Source organism: Nilaparvata lugens, chromosome 2 (genome assembly GCF_014356525.2).
Source record: "Nilaparvata lugens isolate BPH chromosome 2, ASM1435652v1, whole genome shotgun sequence".
Taxonomy (NCBI): Eukaryota; Metazoa; Arthropoda; class Insecta; order Hemiptera; family Delphacidae; genus Nilaparvata; species Nilaparvata lugens.
In genome coordinates, this window is record NC_052505.1 from 14,263,636 (window position 1) to 14,283,940 (window position 20,305).

At 34.6% G+C, this 20,305-nt stretch overlaps 1 protein-coding gene across 2 annotated transcripts in view; it reads right to left on the bottom strand.

Moving 5' to 3' along the window:
* Positions 1-1,881: 1,881 nt before the first annotated feature.
* Positions 1,882-20,305, bottom strand: part of LOC111045421 (membrane-bound transcription factor site-1 protease) — a 47,257-nt gene continuing 28,833 nt past the window's right edge. The window contains exons 13-19 of one of the 2 annotated variants that reach the window (XM_039420629.1): positions 18,484-18,725; positions 17,041-17,243; positions 13,961-14,104; positions 13,005-13,143; positions 10,099-10,209; positions 7,667-8,013; positions 1,882-2,656 (exon numbers count right to left, since the gene is read on the bottom strand). In XM_039420629.1, the coding sequence (XP_039276563.1) occupies positions 7,671-8,013; positions 10,099-10,209; positions 13,005-13,143; positions 13,961-14,104; positions 17,041-17,243; positions 18,484-18,725 (1,182 nt within the window). In that variant the 3' untranslated portion in view covers positions 1,882-2,656; positions 7,667-7,670. The remainder of the gene's footprint in view (positions 2,657-7,666; positions 8,014-10,098; positions 10,210-13,004; positions 13,144-13,960; positions 14,105-17,040; positions 17,244-18,483; positions 18,726-20,305) is intronic. The other variant, XM_039420630.1, reaches the window with a different exon arrangement.

Genomic DNA, 20,305 nt, shown 5'->3' on the forward strand with positions numbered 1-20,305 from the left:
ATCAAGTAATATAGAAAATTAAAAAAATCAACTAATTTGACTCATTTCTTTGATCTACCATTTCGGAATAATATTATAGAAGTCCACTGAGTAGGCTATTAAAGCAGGCTGCACAAAAGGACATACATGCAGCGGCCGCTATAGTGAGGTCCAACAAATAATGACAAATTTAATTAACATAGGTGTTGCTGTCCTTGTCTATTATTCGACAAAGCAGATGAGCTATCCTTTTCTAACCCTGCAACGTTTCCAAGTCGTTTTTTAACAATGTAGAAATATAATTAACAAACCATTCAATCTCAATTATGAAAATTCATTATTTAGTCATTGAAAAATATGTTTTTTTGACGGACAAAATAATAATTGATTATTTTTAAACAAGAATGAAGTTGATATTACACCAAATATGCCGATATCAGCTGTGATATCGGCAGTGGCAAGGCAGAGAACTGGCAACGCGGGTCTCCTATCTTTATCCACTGCCATTGGATAAACGTGGATCTCACATTTGTACGAATTAACTCAAGACTTCTAAAGCAACATTCAATTGCACTGTTTTAGGAAGGCATATTATCGACCAACGATCTGTTTTTCCCGGAGGCGCAGGAGGAACCTCTTTGATTGGACTATTAGAGCCAGGGCCAAGCCACACGAAGCGTTTTTTCAAACGAGTCGGAAGGGTAGGGCAACTCTCCGATTCGCTGATTATCCGCTGACTCTTGAACACCAACCAGAGAGCTTCCTGCCCTGCTGACTCGCCTGAAAAAACGCTTAGTTTGGTTTGGCCCCTTACTCAAGCAAAGCAAACCTGTCAACCAATGACGCAAGAAACCTGAATGATGGTTATAAAACGTATTTTCTGTGCATTTCAATTGATGCATTAATTTAATTGGATTCATTTTTGCTTAGTTTGGGAAAGAAATTATTGAGCGTTAAGGTACACTATAAAAATATATGCAATAATAAATAAATGCATTAACTGGATTAGATCAATTTGCTCTTAGTCTAAGAAATACATCATCGAGCATAAATGTATATTATAAAAGTATATTCATTGCAAATAGAAAATAAATGAACAAAACTTGAAAATAAGCACCAAAACGACTCTACTTTGGCTTTAGGAGGATTCAAACAAATTGGATAACGAAGGAATAGGAAAGGAAAATTAAAATAAAACTCAGAGAAGAGGACAATCACAATTGGCGACGTAAAGAAAAATTGTAAGAAGCCCCATAAAAAAAGATGACAGGCACAATATTGAGAATGTTAGTAAACGGAATAGTACCTACTATACAAGAATTTGAAAAATGTTCATTTTAAAAACTTCAGAAATCAGGAATTAATTGTGGTACTTGACAATAACGTTTTAACATTTTCCCTTTTTAGCCAAGTAAAAGACCACGATAATACTAGTTAATAAACGTTTTTATACAGTAAGGTCAGCCGCACACTTGAATGACAGGACGTGATGAAGACACGAATAATACATCTTATGTCATCTGCGCTGCAAGTTTAGATGTCTAAAGCTGGATTCCCACATATCAGTATCAGTAAAAGTAACCTGCGCAGTGAAAATATAATTCTCGTGCGTTTTAATGGGACTATTCTCACTCAGTACGGCCGAGTGTGTATGAATACTCCCATTAGAACTTATGGAAATGATATTCACACTGTATCGCTCACTTTTACTGACACTAATATGTAGGAATACAGCTTATTCATTTATGTTATTTATTTAAAGACAAGAGTTATTTATATATACTCATGCGCGAGAAATAAGGTCACGTCGTTACGTGTGCGGTCAACCAATATTTTACATTTTGTTTCCAAGGAATAAGGTATCTCAAACAACTAGCACAAATATTTCATTAATTACTTTGATTTTGAAAACATTGAAATTGGAAATAACAAATCGTTGAGCTTTACACTGTAATGTACATAAAAATGAATTTTCTATAAGAATTATTATCGAACAATTGCAAAGTTATTCATTGTCAATTCACTTATCTAAAGTTAATTACAAATATATACAGTTCCCTATCATAAATATTAATCGTCTATTCACATTAATTACTGAGTTTGATCACTTATATAACAATAATAGTTGGAAGATACAAGGCAGTTTTAAAAATTTACATTGAGTATCACTTACATGTATTGCTAGTACTACATTAAATACGTGAACCAAGTTCACTGTTACATACCCAATCGTGATGGATAAGTCATTAACGATGAATTAATCACTACATGTAAAACAATGGACAAACTTTACAGTTGCTACAAGAAAATTGTTCTTTTGTATGATATAAAACATGCTTTGTTCAATTGATGGTTTCCTTGTTGCTTTTCTCACTTATTAATCTATGCTCTTGAGTCTGATCTACTGACGGTAACATTACAGTTCATTTTTGTGCTGAGGGCTTTAAAATATTCTATCAACTCAAAATTTTGCATCAATAATTTTGAAAGATAAGAATAAATCCCACCTCAATTGGCATGGAGTAATTGATCATTATTGGATTAATTGAATTGACTAGACATTTCAACACCAAAACCGTCTGTTCTGAATGGCTTATTCAAATTTGGAAAAAGAATTCCAAAAGTAATATCCTGGTAGTCTCGTATGTTGATGATAGATGCTCCTCACTCCAGTAAGCTGTGAAAATAGAAATGTCATTAATATAAATAAAAATAAGAATATTATTATTCATGGCTAAGTGGGGGTGTATGTATATTTACCAATAAATCTAAAAGAATGGAAATAAGTAATCTAGAGTATGTAAATAAACTTTCTCGGGAAATGGATCTAGAAGCAACGGGTTTGAGAATAAAAATTGAAAATATCAATTACAAATATTATTTGGCTGTCCTGGGTATTTACAGGTCACCAAATGGTGATTGGGAAGATTTTTGTATGAATTTCAATAAAATTTTAGAAACTACCACAAATCGATATTCCAAAGTGATTTGTAGGGGGTGATTTTAATACAAATTTTGCAGTGCGAAACAAGATGACGGATGATATTAAATATATTATAAATATGAATAACTTAGAAATAAAAGTTCATGAATATACCAGAGTGACGAGAATCTCATGTACAATTATTGATAACATCCTAACAAATATAGATAACTGTAGAATCAGATTAGGTAATTCACAACTATCTGACCATGATTACCAAATTTCAGATGTAAGAATTCAGGGTCATAATAAAGCTAGAGTCAGTAAATTAATGAAGGTAATTCAAGAATGCGAACAGGGTAATATTAATTGTTTGAAACAAAAATTATTATTGCAAGATTGGAGTATTGTTTCTGGCATAGACGATTTGAATGATAAATAAGATAAATTCATTAGTATTTCAAGATTTCACATTGGTATTTGCTGCCCTTTAAAAAACGTCCCTGTAAAAAATAAATTGAACAAGATAGAAGAGTGGATTACTGAAGATGTTCTGGCACAAAGAGATAAGGTTAGGAAAGCATACAATGAATTTAAAATAGCAAGAAATTTTATGAGTGAGAAAAATTATAAATCTGTAAAAAAAGTTATATGAAAGAAGTTAAGGAAGCTAAATACAAAAAAAAACAGCAGAAATACTGAAAAGTAGTGTGAACTTCAACACTGCAGTGTGGGATGTGATAAATAGGAACAGGAACGTAGCTCAAGAGCATGTCCTCACCACTACCCCTAAAAAGATAAAAAACTGTGGAAAGTTCATATATGATAGTACAGATATTTGTAATTTCTTTAATAACTATTATCAACAAGTTGATGAAAATCTTCAGAAGTCACTTAATATTGACTTCACAAGTAGGTCTGAAGGGACTGCCAATGCAATTCAAAATGCTTTCAAATTTCAGCCAGTAACCCGCGATGAGTTATCAAAAATTATTGATAGTTTGAAATATAAAAAGTCTGTAGGAATGGACGGGATATCAACCTCAATTCTCAAAAAGTGTAAAGACCAACTTCTAGATCCATTGCTTGATCTCATCAATCACTCACTAAAACACGATATTGTCCCGGATAAACTGAAAGAGGGGAAAATCTTGCATATTTTTAAAGGTGGTGATAGGGAAAAAGTGGAGAATTATAGACCTATCAGTATACTTAATACAATGAGTAGAATTTTTGAGAAGGTAGTGCTAAATAGGTTGCTTGTGTACCTTGATGAAGCTCAGATTATCTGCGATGAGCAACATGGTTTTCAAAAAGGTAAATCAACAAAGACAGCCATAGTTTCTCTGGTGGAAGGATTGATCAATATGATGGATTCGGGAGATAAAGCAGCTGCAATATTTCTTGATCTATCTAAGGCTTTTGATTGTGTCAATCATGAAACTTTACTGAAGATACTTGGAAATGTAGGGATGAACTTAGGTGGTTTAAATCATACCTCACGGGCAGGGAACAATGTGTAGAGCTCACTTCGGTTGTTGAAAATCGTGTGGTAAAAAATACTTCAAACAAATTAGAGTTCAAGGCTGAAGTGCCGCAAGGATCGATCCTTGGACCGTGGCTTTTTTACTATATATTAATCGTTTGCCAGATGAGTTGAGTTAATGGTAGAGTCTGCTTGTTTGCTGATGATACATCACTTATCTTCAATAATCAAGTTCTAGATGATTTAGAAATAAATGCCCATATAGGTGTACAGTCAATGGTCCAATTTTTAAACCAAATGAAGTCAACTATTAACAGCAATAAATGTCAATTCCTTCAATTTAAGAACAAATATAATCCGATTGAGGATAGGGCGCTTAACGTATTTATAAATGATTGTCAACTTGAACAAGAAGAAGAGATAGCATTTCTTGGAATCTTATTGGATAGACGATTGACTTGGACCCCCTACATTGACAAAATTTGTAATAAAATGTCTTCTGCTGTATTTATTCTCAGACAACTTTCCAGTTTGAAAGACAAAAAATTACTCCTAACATCACAATACACGACATAGAGCCGATTATTATCTAGAAAGTCATAATAGCAGACTTTTTGAGAAAAAGCCTAGCTATATTGGTAGGGTATTTTATAATAAACTACCAAATACATTGTGTACGTTCTGTGTACAGTGAATTGTTCCAGTTCCAATCGTGAATTGTTCCATCACGTGACTAGTGCAAAATGTTCCCATGGAACGCCATTTCAAAATCGTTGGTTCAAGCTTTTGGCGCGCACATATAAAGTTGATTTACACTAAAATCTGTCGTTTACTAGCTGCGTGAATGAAGAAAGGCTGTTTTACGAACCTACCGTCTAGAAAAGTGTAAATTTCTTCTATTCCATTACTCTCAAATTTTCTATCGAGAAAATTCATTTAATGAATGGTTATCAAACATCATATTGTTGGTTATGTATGCTATGCTATGGTAGACAAACCATCAGCGCATGCGCAGAGAAGCAAGCAGACTACAATAATCGACCAATGAGAGCTCAGATAGTTGGAACCTGTTGGAACTGTACCAGGTCGGACAATTTACCACACTTAGACCGTGGGGCAGAAAGTTGGAGCTGGAACAGGATTCTGGAACAGAATCTGTCAAAATTCCTCCCATGGAACGTGGAACTTTTTACTTGGTAAATTGTGAATCGGACAATTTACCACATTCCATGTACACAGAACGGGTCCATTGAAAAATCAGGAAAGTATAAAAATATTCAAGAATCAACTAAAAAAGTTTTTAGTCGATGGAACATTTTATAGTATCCAAGAGTTCCTTGCCATCTGAATATCTGGGTTTGTTTCAAAGTCTTGACATTCTGTGTGTATGAATACACAGTATTTTCTATGATATAAATAAACTGGACAGCCTTTTTACAAAGGTACATACTGCGAGTTATATTCAAACCATATGTGTATATTGACTTGTCTTATACTCCATCCTGGGGTCCCCAAGACGTAACTAAAAAAAAATTATTACTTCTTCAGATATGCGCGTCTAAAGTTGACATGGGATGACCCATTTCAGGATTATTAGCAAATGAATTATTAAATTTTAAAGGATACATTCTTCGAGATATTGTTTATAGAATGACAAAGCCCATATTTGATTACTCGGAATATCAATTATAGGAAAATTAATTCCATTTGAAAAAATAAACAAATGAGTTATTTTTTAAAACCAGTAATAAGTTTTCAAAAGCGTGTGTGGTGCACAACTTTAATGGATTTTGCTCTATTCTGTATTTTTGAGATTTCATGGAAATCAGCCCCCATAAAATAATTCTTCAATTCGAATGAATTAATTGATCCAACTCTATGTTTACAATATTATTAAAGCACAATAAAAATAGTTATTTGAGGAGCTGTTAGAAAGATTTGAAATTTTTCAAAGTTTATTAGTAAACTTGATTTTACTAAATTCTATTTAAAGCTTTGTAATGTAGAGGCCGTATGCTACATTGTATGTGCATAGCCTATACAGTATGTGTGGTAAATAAATAAATGAGTATACAGGAGACATAGATAAAGGTGTATCACAAAATATGTAACAGCCGAATACAATAGATTCCTCGCAATTTGCAACAAAAAATGTCCAGTAAAATGTTCTTGTATGGACTTCAGTTTTCGAGATCTATCGATTGAAAAAATGCCAAAGTAATGAAAACGGCAAATATCCTAGGTGTGTACCCCAGAAACAATGTTATGTAGTAGAAAATTCATACCATTGAAACTTTCATTGCTTTAATATTGAAATTTTCCTGAAAAGTTTATACTCATTCAAAAGCTTATAAATTACGAAGTTTTCCATTTTTGAAAATATATTGTAGTTGTAGCCCAGAGAAAATTTGAGAAAAAACTATTTGAAATTTGGCTATGAGCTCGACGAATATACTTTTTTCAACAAAGTATAAAATGTAAAACAAAGGAACAAATTGGAAAGAGCCATATCCTTGGATATCAGATTTAGGCTCAACCCACAATTACCCGACTCAGGTCGAGAAGAGACTCGACTCTAGTGGAGAGCATGTGTTTCCAAATGGTGACACTCAGACCAGTCGATTCTAGTCTCCACGACGTCATCCATAAGGAAACACATGCTCTCGACTAGAGTCGAGTCTCTTCTCGACCTAAGTCGCGTAAGTGTGAGTTGAGCCTTAGACTGATAGATTACTGAGAAATTAACTTTTCATACTGCATGCATGACCACTTTATACCATTTAAACATCAATATTAAATTTTCAATTCCAATTGTATTTAAGATGAAGCTTTAAAACTCGGTATGTGGCCATCAAGTTGATTTTACAATGTTTTTCAGATGATTTAGTTTGCTCATGGTCATGCATGCAATACAAAAAGTATCAATTTCTCTCTTATTCTTTGACCAATCTTTATAGCATAAATATTCATGCCAAATTTCAGATCAATACATTTCGTTCTTGAGATAAAAATTCTTGAGTGAAAATAACAAAATGGCAGCTATAAAGATAACCGCTGAGTTTTGGACACTTAAAATACGACATTTGTATTCTCCTATCGTCCAAGAACAATACCCTGAAATGTTCGACACTACTTCTGAAACACCCTGTATATCTCGAAAACTAAGGTCGATATAACAAAATTTTACTGGACATTTTTTGCTGCAAATTTCATGTAGAGTGTATGGTCTTCGGCTGTTACACCTTTCTTGTTACACTCTGTAGATGTATGCAAATTACGTGGTCATATAACAGGCGCCATGAAGACAGAGACGAGACGCCTTAGCCGAGCCGCCCTGCGTCGGCGCGGTGGCGCCGGGACGCGCTGCCAGCGACAGACGAACACTGCCACTAACACTAGCAACGCGACTCCGGTTAGCGGCCACCAGCCCAAGGTCATTGCCAAGGTTACCGCCAAGGTCAGCCAGCTCAGCTGTTGTGGCTCAAGGTCACCAGTCACCGCTGCCCCTCCACCCGCCACCCACCCCTCTCGCTGTTCGGGCCACACCAGCGGCGGAGCACCCCCTGCCAAGCCCGTCTCATCGTCCAAACTCAACGACAACAGTTTCTGCGATTTGTACAGATTCCTGGCAAACAATAAAACACACACCATTAAAATATTGTAGACTGTAGCTAAAATTTACATAATAATATAGATGAAGAAGAAGAATATTTTTAAAATATCAAAAAGAAAAATTATTCGAGTTCTACAAAAACGAATGACTTCTCGTCTATAGTGACGTCTACGTTATAATGACAGTGGAGAAAGATAGAACAACGTTGCCGATTCTCTACCTTTCCACTGCCTTCTATAGAAGATAGCTGATACCGGTATATCTGATGTAATATTAACTGCACATTCTGTTTAAAATAAGCAAAATATTTTATCCTTAAAGAAAATATATTTTCAATGATTAAATAATACATTTTCATTAAATGAGAATAAATATTTTGTTAATTGACCGAAGCGAAGCTGAGGTCTTAGTTTCGACTCGATCGGCTTTTGTCTGTTTGTTTGTACCGCAGTTATTGTCCGATTTGGATGAAATTTGGTATGCAAATTCTTTGAAACAAGGCGCAGAAACGTATGTGTAACGATTTTTGGTAAGACCTCCGGTTTTTTTGTAATATTTGAAAAACCGTAGACTAACCTCAAAAGTTATTTTTTCGTATCTTTGAAGATACAGCAATTCATGTTCCTACTTTTTCGCATCACCCATCATCAATTTATTTTCCGTCTCACCATCGTCTGTGAGACGATTCATCATCTAAATTACCTACTGCATATTCAATTTTTCCGTCAGATGTCCGATTTATTATAATTAATTATTAGAAAAGTTGTAATATATGTTTATATTGTAAATATGGAGACGATATAAAGGTACCTCCTTGATAAGTCCGGTGTCCCTGGGAACAGTGTCTCTAGCACTTTCAATGGAGAAAACAATAGATGACCTGGCTAAAACTTCACAGTATACTACTGTACTTACTATACTGGCCCTTCTCATTAGATTGGAAGTTGTATTCATGAGCGAGGTCTACTGTTCGCAGAACTACTAGTTATTTAAATTTCTACATTGTTAAAAAACGATCTGGCAATGTTGCGGAGCTAGAAACGGATTGCGCTATCTGCTACACCGAATCATAGACAAGGATAGCAACACAAGTATTAATCAAATAGGTACTGCCGCCATTATAACGTGGCCTCACTATAGTGTCAATGGTGACGATTAATAACGTTTTGGGCAGTCTTATTACATTTGAGTTACTAGTTCATGAACATTGAAAGGTCGTGATGATGATTTTGAATTTAATTGAATTTATTAATTGCTTTCCTACTGTATGATTACAACATTTTGAAAGCAAAAATGAACAAATCACAGTTTCTACAAAATATATTATTTTCTCTTCTCATCATGAACAGTTCAAAGTATTATCACTGGTAGGTATGACAACAGTCTATAATTATTATGAAGATTATTAGGGAGAGAAACTTAAACTATTTCGGACTATGTGTAACCTTATCTAAATTTGAGAGAGGAATAGCACAGGGTTACCTTATTTTTTCTTTCCCTATCACTTTTGATTATGTACTTATTGTATGAATCAATAAAGAATAATAATAAAGAGAAACTGTTTTGGAGCTACCCTGTTGATTTTTAGTGGCATCCCAACACATATTAATTATATAGTGGGGGCCACATTTTCTTAGATCAGCAAGTTATCAACCAATTGTATTAATATTGTACTTTTTCATGTTTTTCAGTTCATACGTATCTAAAAAATATTACATTAAAATACATTAATAAAGCCAGAAGTTCTCTACTCAAATACAGACCTACATTATTATAAGACAATCTTTTTAACAGTGAATTTGGGACTAGCATCTAGGGAAATAGGATTTTTTTCATGATAGGGAGCATAAAGAAGACGACTGTTCTGATGACACTTGTGGCGTTTGTCAGATTGTGAATAATACTTTGTAAATAATTGTACCTTATATGCTTTTTATAATCATGTCTATAATTTGAATAAACTCCTCTGGTCGTGTTGTACCCTCGACCAGAGACATTATTATTATTATTAATCATTGGAAAGATGAATAGATAAATAGATGGAATAGGTAAAACAGATAGATATGTAAATAGATAAATAGATGAGTTGATGCTTACGTGGGTGCCGATTTATTGAGTGGGATCGGCAGACTCCATACAAGGTGGGGACAGGGCGGAAGAGGACGGGTCTGCAGAGCTCCAATTCTATTAACAAGCACTTTCGAATACCTGAAAAAAAGTTTCAGAAATGCAAGTGAGTCATAGTGAAAGGAGAGAGCAATAAAGCAATCTTTTACCATAGAGAAAAAATAACATAAGAAAAGAACTATAAGATAGGGCTGAGGCCACAGTGTAATATACCATCAAACAAAGGAACTGGAAGAGCCAGGAGAGAGTTCATCGTATAGTGAGGTCCACGTTATAATGAAAGTATTTGATTAACTTTGATGTTGCTATCCTTGTCTATCATTCGACAAAGCAGGTAGTACTATCCTTTTCTAGCTCAGCAACGATGCCAAATCTGTTTTTGACAATACAGAAATATAATTAATTAAGGCAGAGAATTGACAACGCTGTTTTCTTATCTTTATTCACTGCCATTATAACGTGGACCTCACTATAGAATGAGGAAATACATTCACTATGGTGAGGTTCACGTTATAATGGCAGTATTTGATTAGCAATGGTATTGCTATCCTTGTCTATCATTCAACAAAGCTGATAGCGCTATCTCTTTCTCGCTTTGCTCTGTTGCTAGATCGTCTTTTAACAATGTAGAATTGATAATTAATCAACAAAATATTTAATCTTAATTATGAAAATTCATTATGAAATATTATTGAAAAATATATTTTCTTGATAAATAAGATATAATTGATTATTTTAAACAAGAATGAACAGTTGATATTACATCAATAAACCTGTATCAGATACCGTCTGTAGAAGGCATTGACAAGACTGTGATTCGGCAACGCTTTTGTCGAATCTTTCTCCACTGCCATTATAATGTGGACCTCACTATAGTATTCAACGTACATTTAATGCCAAATACCAACAAGATCATTCATGGTACAGGACGTTGTTCCAATATTATCAAGCCAATTTTTTGTCAACTAAAACCGATTACTGTAAATTATTGCGGTTTTGGCTAGATGAGAGTGTAAGAACGGCACAGTATGAGAGACTACCAGCGTCACAAAGCTTGATGAAAAAGTACTATAGTCCTATATCGACTTGAGTTGACAGAGGAATTTGGAACATAAACGCCCTATACCATGGGCCATCTTCTATTCTTTATTCTTATTCTTTATTGATTGATATAATAAGTATACATCATATAAAAATGATAGGGAGAGGAAAAATAAGGTAACCTTGTGCTAATCCTCTCCCCAATTTAGATATGGTTACACATAGTCCGAAATAGGTTAAGTCTTGTAGCTCTTCACTTCGCAAAATTTTCAGACCACTAATATGTTCACAAAGTAAATTTTCAAATTTAGATGCTTCAAAACAAAAAATAGAACAGATATTTCACATTATTATCACTTGCTAATAATTCTAATGCTATCTTAGTTCCAAATGTAGGTTCTTCTTATGATATCTATTATTTATGATACACATCCATTATTATGCTCTATGGTTATACCATATTAACAAGTTGTCTGAAAAATGATGTATTTCACTCGTGCTTATTCAGTCTACAAGTCAGAAAAATCTGGTGTGGCGCACTCACACAACTTTCCTTGCCGTTATGAGAATTGATCACCTGACACTAGTGTTCTCGCGCATCTCAAGTCTACTTATAAACAAAGATCTGAGCCAGCTGGTGACAGGACAATAACGCTGGAGACATACGAGGTCTGCTATCTCTTCATAGTGAATCATTTAATAGAATCAACAGTTTGCAATCAGATAACCACATTTTCTCAAATTTCGAGCTTATTTTCAATTTTAGGTGAAAATGTTACTGAACATTAATTGTAGAGATTTTCATGCTCAAACTTTTCCACTCAAAGTTTTTTGTTTAAATATTATCTGAAGCCTGATAGTTGGTAATCTAAAATCAAACATTGCATAGATGGGGCTTAGCTCCTGAAATTTTACAGATATGGGACTTGTGGCAGTTGATAGAGCTTATAAATGACTATTTTAGGTATGAGTTTAATCAAAATCGTTGGAGCCGTTTTCGAGAAAATCGCAAAAACCCTGTTTTTGACAACATTTTTGCCATTTTAGCCGCCATCTTGAATTGCATTTGATCGAAATTGTTCGTGTCGGATCCTTATATTGTAAGGACCTTAAGTTTAAAATTACAAGTCATTCCGTTAATTGGCAGATGCACATACACTCTCTCACACACACATACAGACCAATACCCAAAAACCCCTTTTTTGGACTCAGGGGACCTTGAAACGTATAGAAATTTAGAAATTGGAGTACCTTAATTTTTTTCGGAAAGCAATACTTTCCTTACCTATGGTAATAGGGCAAGAAAAGTAAAAACAGTAGAATAGGATAGATTATAGATTATATTCTGTAATAAAAACAGAGTTGGAAGAATCTCAAACCTACAGCCCAATAGAAATATAGTCCAGCCATTTGGTGTGTTCATGCTCTTTTGACAATTTTTTGTTAAACATTTTTTTGAAGGAAAACTCATGTTTCAAAGTGAAACTTTTGGGCAAAACTAAATGAATAAAGCAGGGTTCCCGCACACTAGTGGGAGTGAAAGTGTTCGGCAAAGTGAAAATATAATTTCCATGGGTTCAGATTGGACTGTTCACGCTCAGCAAGACCTAGCGAGTATGAATAATTCCATTTGAACTTATGAGAATGATATTCTCTCACTGCACCGGTCACTTTGCGTTTCACTATCACTGATGTATGGCAATCCAGCTTGAAGCTCTTCAGAGATTTGAAGTAAGATATTGAAACAGTAGGTTTCAGGAGAAATTATATTTAATGTTGAAAGCCAGAAGTTATAAATAAAACTTAATTGAGTTAAAAAGTGTGAAATTACACACCTGTACAAATGATTTCCCTCCATTCGCTGAGGTAGATCAGAATTCTTATTTTTAAACGTAATCCTATTATCACTAAATACAGATGGCAGGTGCCCGGTCGAAGTGTAATCCAGCAAGGCACTCAGCATCCAAAAACAGTCTAAAAACACAACAAATCCAGTATAAGTTTAGATCGATACTCATACAATTCTTGATAATTTGAAATAGTAGGATAATGTTTTTGAAGCACACATGCGATTTGGTATTAGAGTTGAAGCCTTTTGATTGACCATTCAAAAGTCCCTTTTCCAAACATTGTACTTAAGTCGCGAAAAGTAAACTTCAACTTGCAATGTACAACAAGCAATGGAAAAAATAATATTTCTAAAGGTAAAGATACACCTCTAAGGACCTGGTCCGGGTTTTTTACCCAAAAATATTACATTATGAGATGTAATTACATGCTTTCCTATTCAAAATTTCAGGCCTAGGAACCACCCTGACCCCCCCCCTCAATGGCGCCCCTATATGTATAAAACCATTGATACGGTACACGTCAGCTTACATCAATTTTTTCAACTCACAATTTTTTAAACCTATATCAATCAATCTAGACTTGGGTGTGATGACATTGGATGCGTGTAAGTGCAAGTTCACGCTTGTTTATGTATGACCAAGCGCGCAGATGAGAAACAAACTATGGAAAGAGCAATGGGAACACTCACACTGATGCAAGCACGTACTGGTTGCGTAGTGAGCAGCTGCATGCACGTCACAATGTATTTGTAGGGTTCTTTCCAGACTTTGTTATTCGCCTCATGCAAGATCTGACGTTCACTTGCACATAAACGCATTCAATGTGATCATACACTATATTCTGTATTGCTGGCAAGTGGAAAATCTTTCTTATAGGTCAGCAATCCAGGTTTGCAGGTTTTAAGTCAGGTTTGCAGATTTAGATACACAAGGAGACTGACCTTTTTGCAGGTGACTATTATCCAAGCAGTTGGAGTCACCGTACACAACAATGCGGCCACCCTTGGCTTTGCTCTGCGTCTGCAGCAGGCCTAGAATGGGCACCTTCTCAGTTATCTTCGTCTTGACGCCCAGCAGTTCTGCGCCTAAACAAACACAGCAATATTAAGCCCGGTCCAGACGCTCAAGTTTAGCTTCAGTCTTTTGCTCAAGCAAAAGTCGGATCATGCAAGTCGTTGCGCCTGGACGGTTAAACGGATGGGTCTTCAAGCTTAAGTCGTCAAACTTAAAATGTATCGGCCGGGAATCTTTTTCCATCAAACCGACCGTCTTTCGCCTATCCACAAAACCTAAATCGCGTAAAAATGGAGATGGAGTAATAATTGTGATTTCAGATTCGGATTCAGCGCCCTCAAATTAATAAAATGCCTCGCGAGTACTTGAAAATAAGCAAGTTTTTTTTATCGATTGTATATAACGCTATTTAACCTTTCTTTTCTTTCTTGATTCTCATGATACTCTCAGAATTTGATGTTGATATTATGATTTACTATCATGATATTATTAAGATGTACTATATTGTTGATAAGAATACTATCTACAAAATTTCAATCCATTTACAATCACTGTGTCGAGAGATATGACATGCAAACAAAGCCATTTAGCGATTAACAGTAATATTTTTGTCATTATGTTGTTAAATATAGCATTATCCAGTTGAATCAGCGAAAAAATACGATATAATTATTACTCATCTACCGGATATATGTCAACCGTATACAATTCAGACTCAATGAACCATATCAAAAACAGGAAAACGGACGACATAAGACGGATGCGTGTGGACGCAATTTTACATCCGTTTTTTGCTTGAACCAAACGATCCAAACTTGAGCGTCTGGACCGGGCTTTAGATGGAAATCAATGAGGAATTGATAGGAATGCATTTGTTCAAACCATCTATATTATAATAAAGGAAAGAATTGGCTTATACACGTACGGTATTCACGAGTAACGCATCATCACGTCTAAACTACTGGACTGATTAACTTGAAATTTTGCATATTAATTCTTAATTTACCTAGGATGATTATAGACCTATTTTGAATTCTTCAGGATCCCAGAAGGTCAAGTTTTCAGTTTGTCAAGTTTCTAATTAGACCCTTGCGGTGTACGGATTACCTGCTAGTAATGAATAAATTATAATTATTAATCAAAAACTGAAATTGAAATTATCTTTATTCTTCTTCTTAGAAAGTACAAACAATATACAATATAAATATACAAAACTTGAAGAAGGTTCCTCACATGGGCAAAGCCTGAGTGCGAGGAAATATCCAAAAGTTAAATGCTGTAAACCACTCCGAAGACTTTAGCTCAAATATTAACAACAGGGTGATCAGCTAGAAGAAATTCGCTGATAGTTACTATCAAAAATAATTTGCCAGCCCGGGATCAAACCCACTACCTCACAATTGCTAGTCAGGCATGCTCACCCTGGCCGCTGTGGCCTAGTATGAAAATGAGTGCTGTTATCCAGAGATTGTCAGTTTGGGGTAAGGGTGACTAGCAATTAGAAGGTACCGGGTTCGATTCCCAGCCTGGCAAATAATTTTTAGATAGTAGCTCTCATAGAATTTTCTTGTAGCATGGGATTGGTTTCTCAGTTCCTTATTATTTTTAAATGATTTGAATTTGTTTCATTGTCAGTCAGTTCCATAAAAACTATATTTTATGGATCTTGGTTTACCATCAATGTTATTAACTTTGCTGTAACACTAAAATAAAAGGCTTGGTTGCTTTTTATGTGGCTCAAATTTTTGTAACCCACAGATGTCAATCAGATTATAATTGATCTTTTACAGCTTATCAGCAAGATCTGAGAGTTTTTTGAATGTAATCATTCTATTATATTCGGTTTTTAATCAAATCAAATTCAAAATTTCTAGTTTATTTATTTGTGGACTGAAAAGTGGACTCAAATCAATTCAAGTTGATAGCATAACCTATAACTTTTATTCATTCATAACTCTACCTTATTGTATTATCCTATTGTCATCACCTAGGCCTAAAATACTTCTAGAAAGTCGCCTTTGTAAAATAATAAATAAATCAATCAAGGTCTTTTAAGCGAATTTCATGTGAGGTTAAAAAAACAAATTAATAAACATACATGCATTATAACAATAACATAAAAAGATAAACACTCGTAGAATAGATGAGTTTAGGCATAGAGAAAAGATAGCAGAAGAAGATATCCCATGCTATAAGGCGTTCATGTTCCAAATTCCACTGTTAACTCAAGCCGATAGTCCTAGTAATTCTTTTTCGTAAAGCTATTCGACGCTGTGTCGTTCTTACACTCTCACCAGGCCAAAACAATAATAATAGCCAATAAAGTGAGGTCCACGTTATAATGGCAGTGGAGAAAGATAGGAGAAAAACGTTGCCGATCCACTGTCTTGTCAATGCATTCTATAGACGGTAGCTGATACAGGTTTATTGATGTAATATTAACTGTTCATTCCCGTTTAAAAAAATCAATTATATTTTATTAAGCAAGAAATTATATTTTTCAATAATTTCATATGAATTTTCATGATTAAGATGAAATATTTTGTTGATATTAATTCTACATTGGTAAAAGACGATCTGGCAACAGAGCAAAGCGAGAAAGAGATAGCGCTATCCGCTTTGTTGAATGATAGATAAGGATAGCAATACCATTGCTACTCAAACACTGCCATTATAACGTGGACATCATTATAGTCGACAGTAATAGGTTTGTCAACAAAAAATCTGCTTAAAATTTGAAACATAAACGACCTATAACATGGGATATCTTCTCAAGCTATCTTTTCTCTATGGTTTAGCCTTCACCACATTATTGGCTACAGAAAAAATGTAATTATCATATAACTAAACTCAATTTTCATTAAAATTAGTCTAGCCTTATTGAAATGCATTTTGTAATGTATGAAATCAATTGTAATGTGCTGTGAAGTGAGCTCTAAATTACAGGAATACTACTGTATAAGTAAGTGTGTGACTACTCTGAACCCATTCCAGCAATGAAACTCACCCTGGTCTTGCAATGGAAACGCCAGAACAACACCGTTGTCAGGGAACCTTACAATGGATGTGCCAGAGGCAAAATTGACTGTGTTGTCATCCAGTGTGAACTGGCCGTTGAAGACCCGGTCACCCAGGGCTATGTTCCACGAAGAGAGCAGATCGTTCAACGCCGGCACGTTCACGCCTCCCGTGTCTGGCATCCACCATTGTCTAACAAAACAACACAAAGTTGAATTTATCAAATCAAGTAGAATAAAATTCTATAGCCTCACAAAACAAATTAATACATTAAATACAGATTACAAATGTAAAATTCTTAGTACTACAAATATTAACTACCTATTTTTTAAATAATGTATACTTATTTGTCGACACCAACAAAACCATAATATTATATTGTGGTATTTCACGATTTGTAACCGTCAAATACTGCACTAGGAATTATCAGCCTACTCTAGCCTACCTATAGCACCTAGCCTAACATTTTCAAGTTCGGAATTATATTTGTCAGTATAATGTAAAACACGACGAGTAAAATCAAAGTGAATCCATTGATAAGATATGATGAATTCTTATAGAAACCAAACATTTTGGATTATAAGAAAACTAAGGAGTAATTGAAATTTGATTTTCAATCTAAAAGCAGTTCATTATATTTTGACAAGATATGATGAATTCTTATAGAAAACAAACATTTTGGAGTACGTAGAAACTAAGGAGAAATGGAATTGGATTTTCAATCTAAATAAAGCAGTTCATTATATTTTTAAAAACTGAGAATTCCTCATTATTACACATTGAACGTGAAATAAATGTAGACATTGAAGTGTGAGAAAGGAAGTCAAATAAAATATTACTTTGATAAAGATTACCCATTTAGTAAATGTAAATATAGATACAGAAATAGGCTACATCGGGAATATCGATATATACGCAGCGATAAGCTACGCTGAAACACATCCTATTTCCCAATATTATATCCAAACTATGAATGTAAACGGTACAGATTTGTAGCTAGGAATCAACATTGGGAAATAATAAAATAGTACGTGAGAGCCTTAAGGTGCATTTTCGTTTGTACATAAACTTCCGCAGTGACGACGACAAGCATTGTTGACATTCATATTGCCCAAATTTCAAGTGTGCTAAAACAGCCGAACAAATAACTTTTCATTATTTATGTTTATTATTCAAGAATCAAAACATTTCTAATAATATCAACATATTGCCATTTAAAAGTATAAAAAGTACTCAACCTCCCACATTAAAACTTAATTGAACATAAGTTATTTAGGCAAATTTAAATCTACCCAATTTGAGATCCTCACCCTGTCGTGGTCGACCACGGCATTTACGCAAAAATGAAAACCCAGCTTTAGAACGACGTTTTTATTGTAGTTTTATTTCAGAAATATGCAGCGGAGAGAAGGAAATGTATGAATTTCGTTACCTGGTGTTCTCGTCATAGAACTTGACCTTCCTCATGACGGTGACGTTGTACCAGTCGGCGAATACGACAAGTGAGAGGCCTTGGTCGAGGTCTCGCTTGAGCTTGGCCACCTCCTCGGGGAAGAACTCCTCCTCGGGGTCGACGAGTAGTAGGGTGCCGTAGTGAGCCGCGTCGAAGCAGGTCAGCGGCGCACCCAGCACCTCCACATAGTAGCCCTGGCTGCGTATCTGCTGGTACATGTCCTGGCACACCACAACAACATCAGTAACATACATAACATGAGTTTTGGGGTTCCCTGTCATACAACATCAGTTGAGTTTTAAGGTTTCAGACAACCTTGGAGGAATCAACCAACTTGCTTATTTATGATATAAATATTAAAATGGGTGAAAAGCTACTCAGAGAGAGTGAACAGTAAACTTGAAATACTGAAACAAGGCAAGCTCAAAACTTGATAAATTGAGAACTTGACAAGCTGGAAACTTGACGAACTAAATACTTGATGGGCTACAAACCTGACGAATTGAAAATTATCTCAACGGAATGTGAACTTGACGCAATGAAAACTTGATAAACTGAGATCTTGACGAATTGGAACTTGTCAAACTGAATACTTGATTTAGTGAAACTTGACAAACTGTAACTTTCTGTGACACATATGTATCATGCATGTCCTATCGTTAGTGGCCAGCCGTATAGTATAGTTTTGAAAATCTATTGCGAAAAGACCCCTGTTATGGGATTTATTGTGATGTTGTAATGTTCACATTATAACATGGTCGTAGATAAATATTTTTACACTATTATTTTATTGGTAGAATTGTAGCTTGTAAACATTGTACTTTTTAACAACCGATTTATTTACCGACGAGGCACACTTTACAAGAACAGCTATCGTTAACGTCCACAACTAACATATTTGGGCAGCTGAGAATCCTCATGCCATCAATCCCAATCTTCCACAACATCAGTTTTCAGTAAACATTGGGCAGGAATCATAGGAGATCATCTACTTCTGTTCGAGCTTCCTCCCAGGCTTAATGGCATAATCTACTAGTCTTTTGGTATAAGTTTAATGTCATTTAGATATGCTACTTTCATATAAAAAAAACTTTTCATAAAAAACCGAATATTTTATTTGCAATCAGGTACAACTTATGAGTTATTAGTTCTCTCCTCATAAAACAGCAAATTTTTGTGGTGTAATGTACTACATAAGAATACATTTTATCCAACTTTTATTCAAATTTAGTTTACACAGCTCACATCATTCTTTTCAGAATTAAATTCTCTACAATTTTTATTGCGAAAAATTATTTGTTTACTGGTCATTAAAGAAAGTTATTGGGCATCAAACATAGAAGTCTGTGTTTTTCTACTTGAATTTTTTGCATATTTCAACTTTTTTCTCAAAAACTACTCACACTACGGCCTCCAGACTAGTTTTATTCAGTTTTTCAGATATTTTTCCATATGAATCCAGCATAAGTTTTTCAAAAACTAGTTCCCAAACAATTCAGCATCGGTGTATTTCACCAGAGGAACTGAATTCCGGGCGAAATCTTTCACCCTGTATAGCTCGCTAATGAAGCGTTTATGGATATATGTTTATAAGAACTTTTTTCTTATTTTTACCTCTACTATCACGTATTAAATTATTTTGCCATAATTATGAATCACCCTGTATATGGTGTGATAAGCTACACTGAAACACATCTTATTTCCCAATATTATATCCAAACTATGAATGTGAACGGGACAGATTTTGTAGCTTGGAATCAACATTGGGAAATAATATAATAATAAAATAGTAAAATAATAA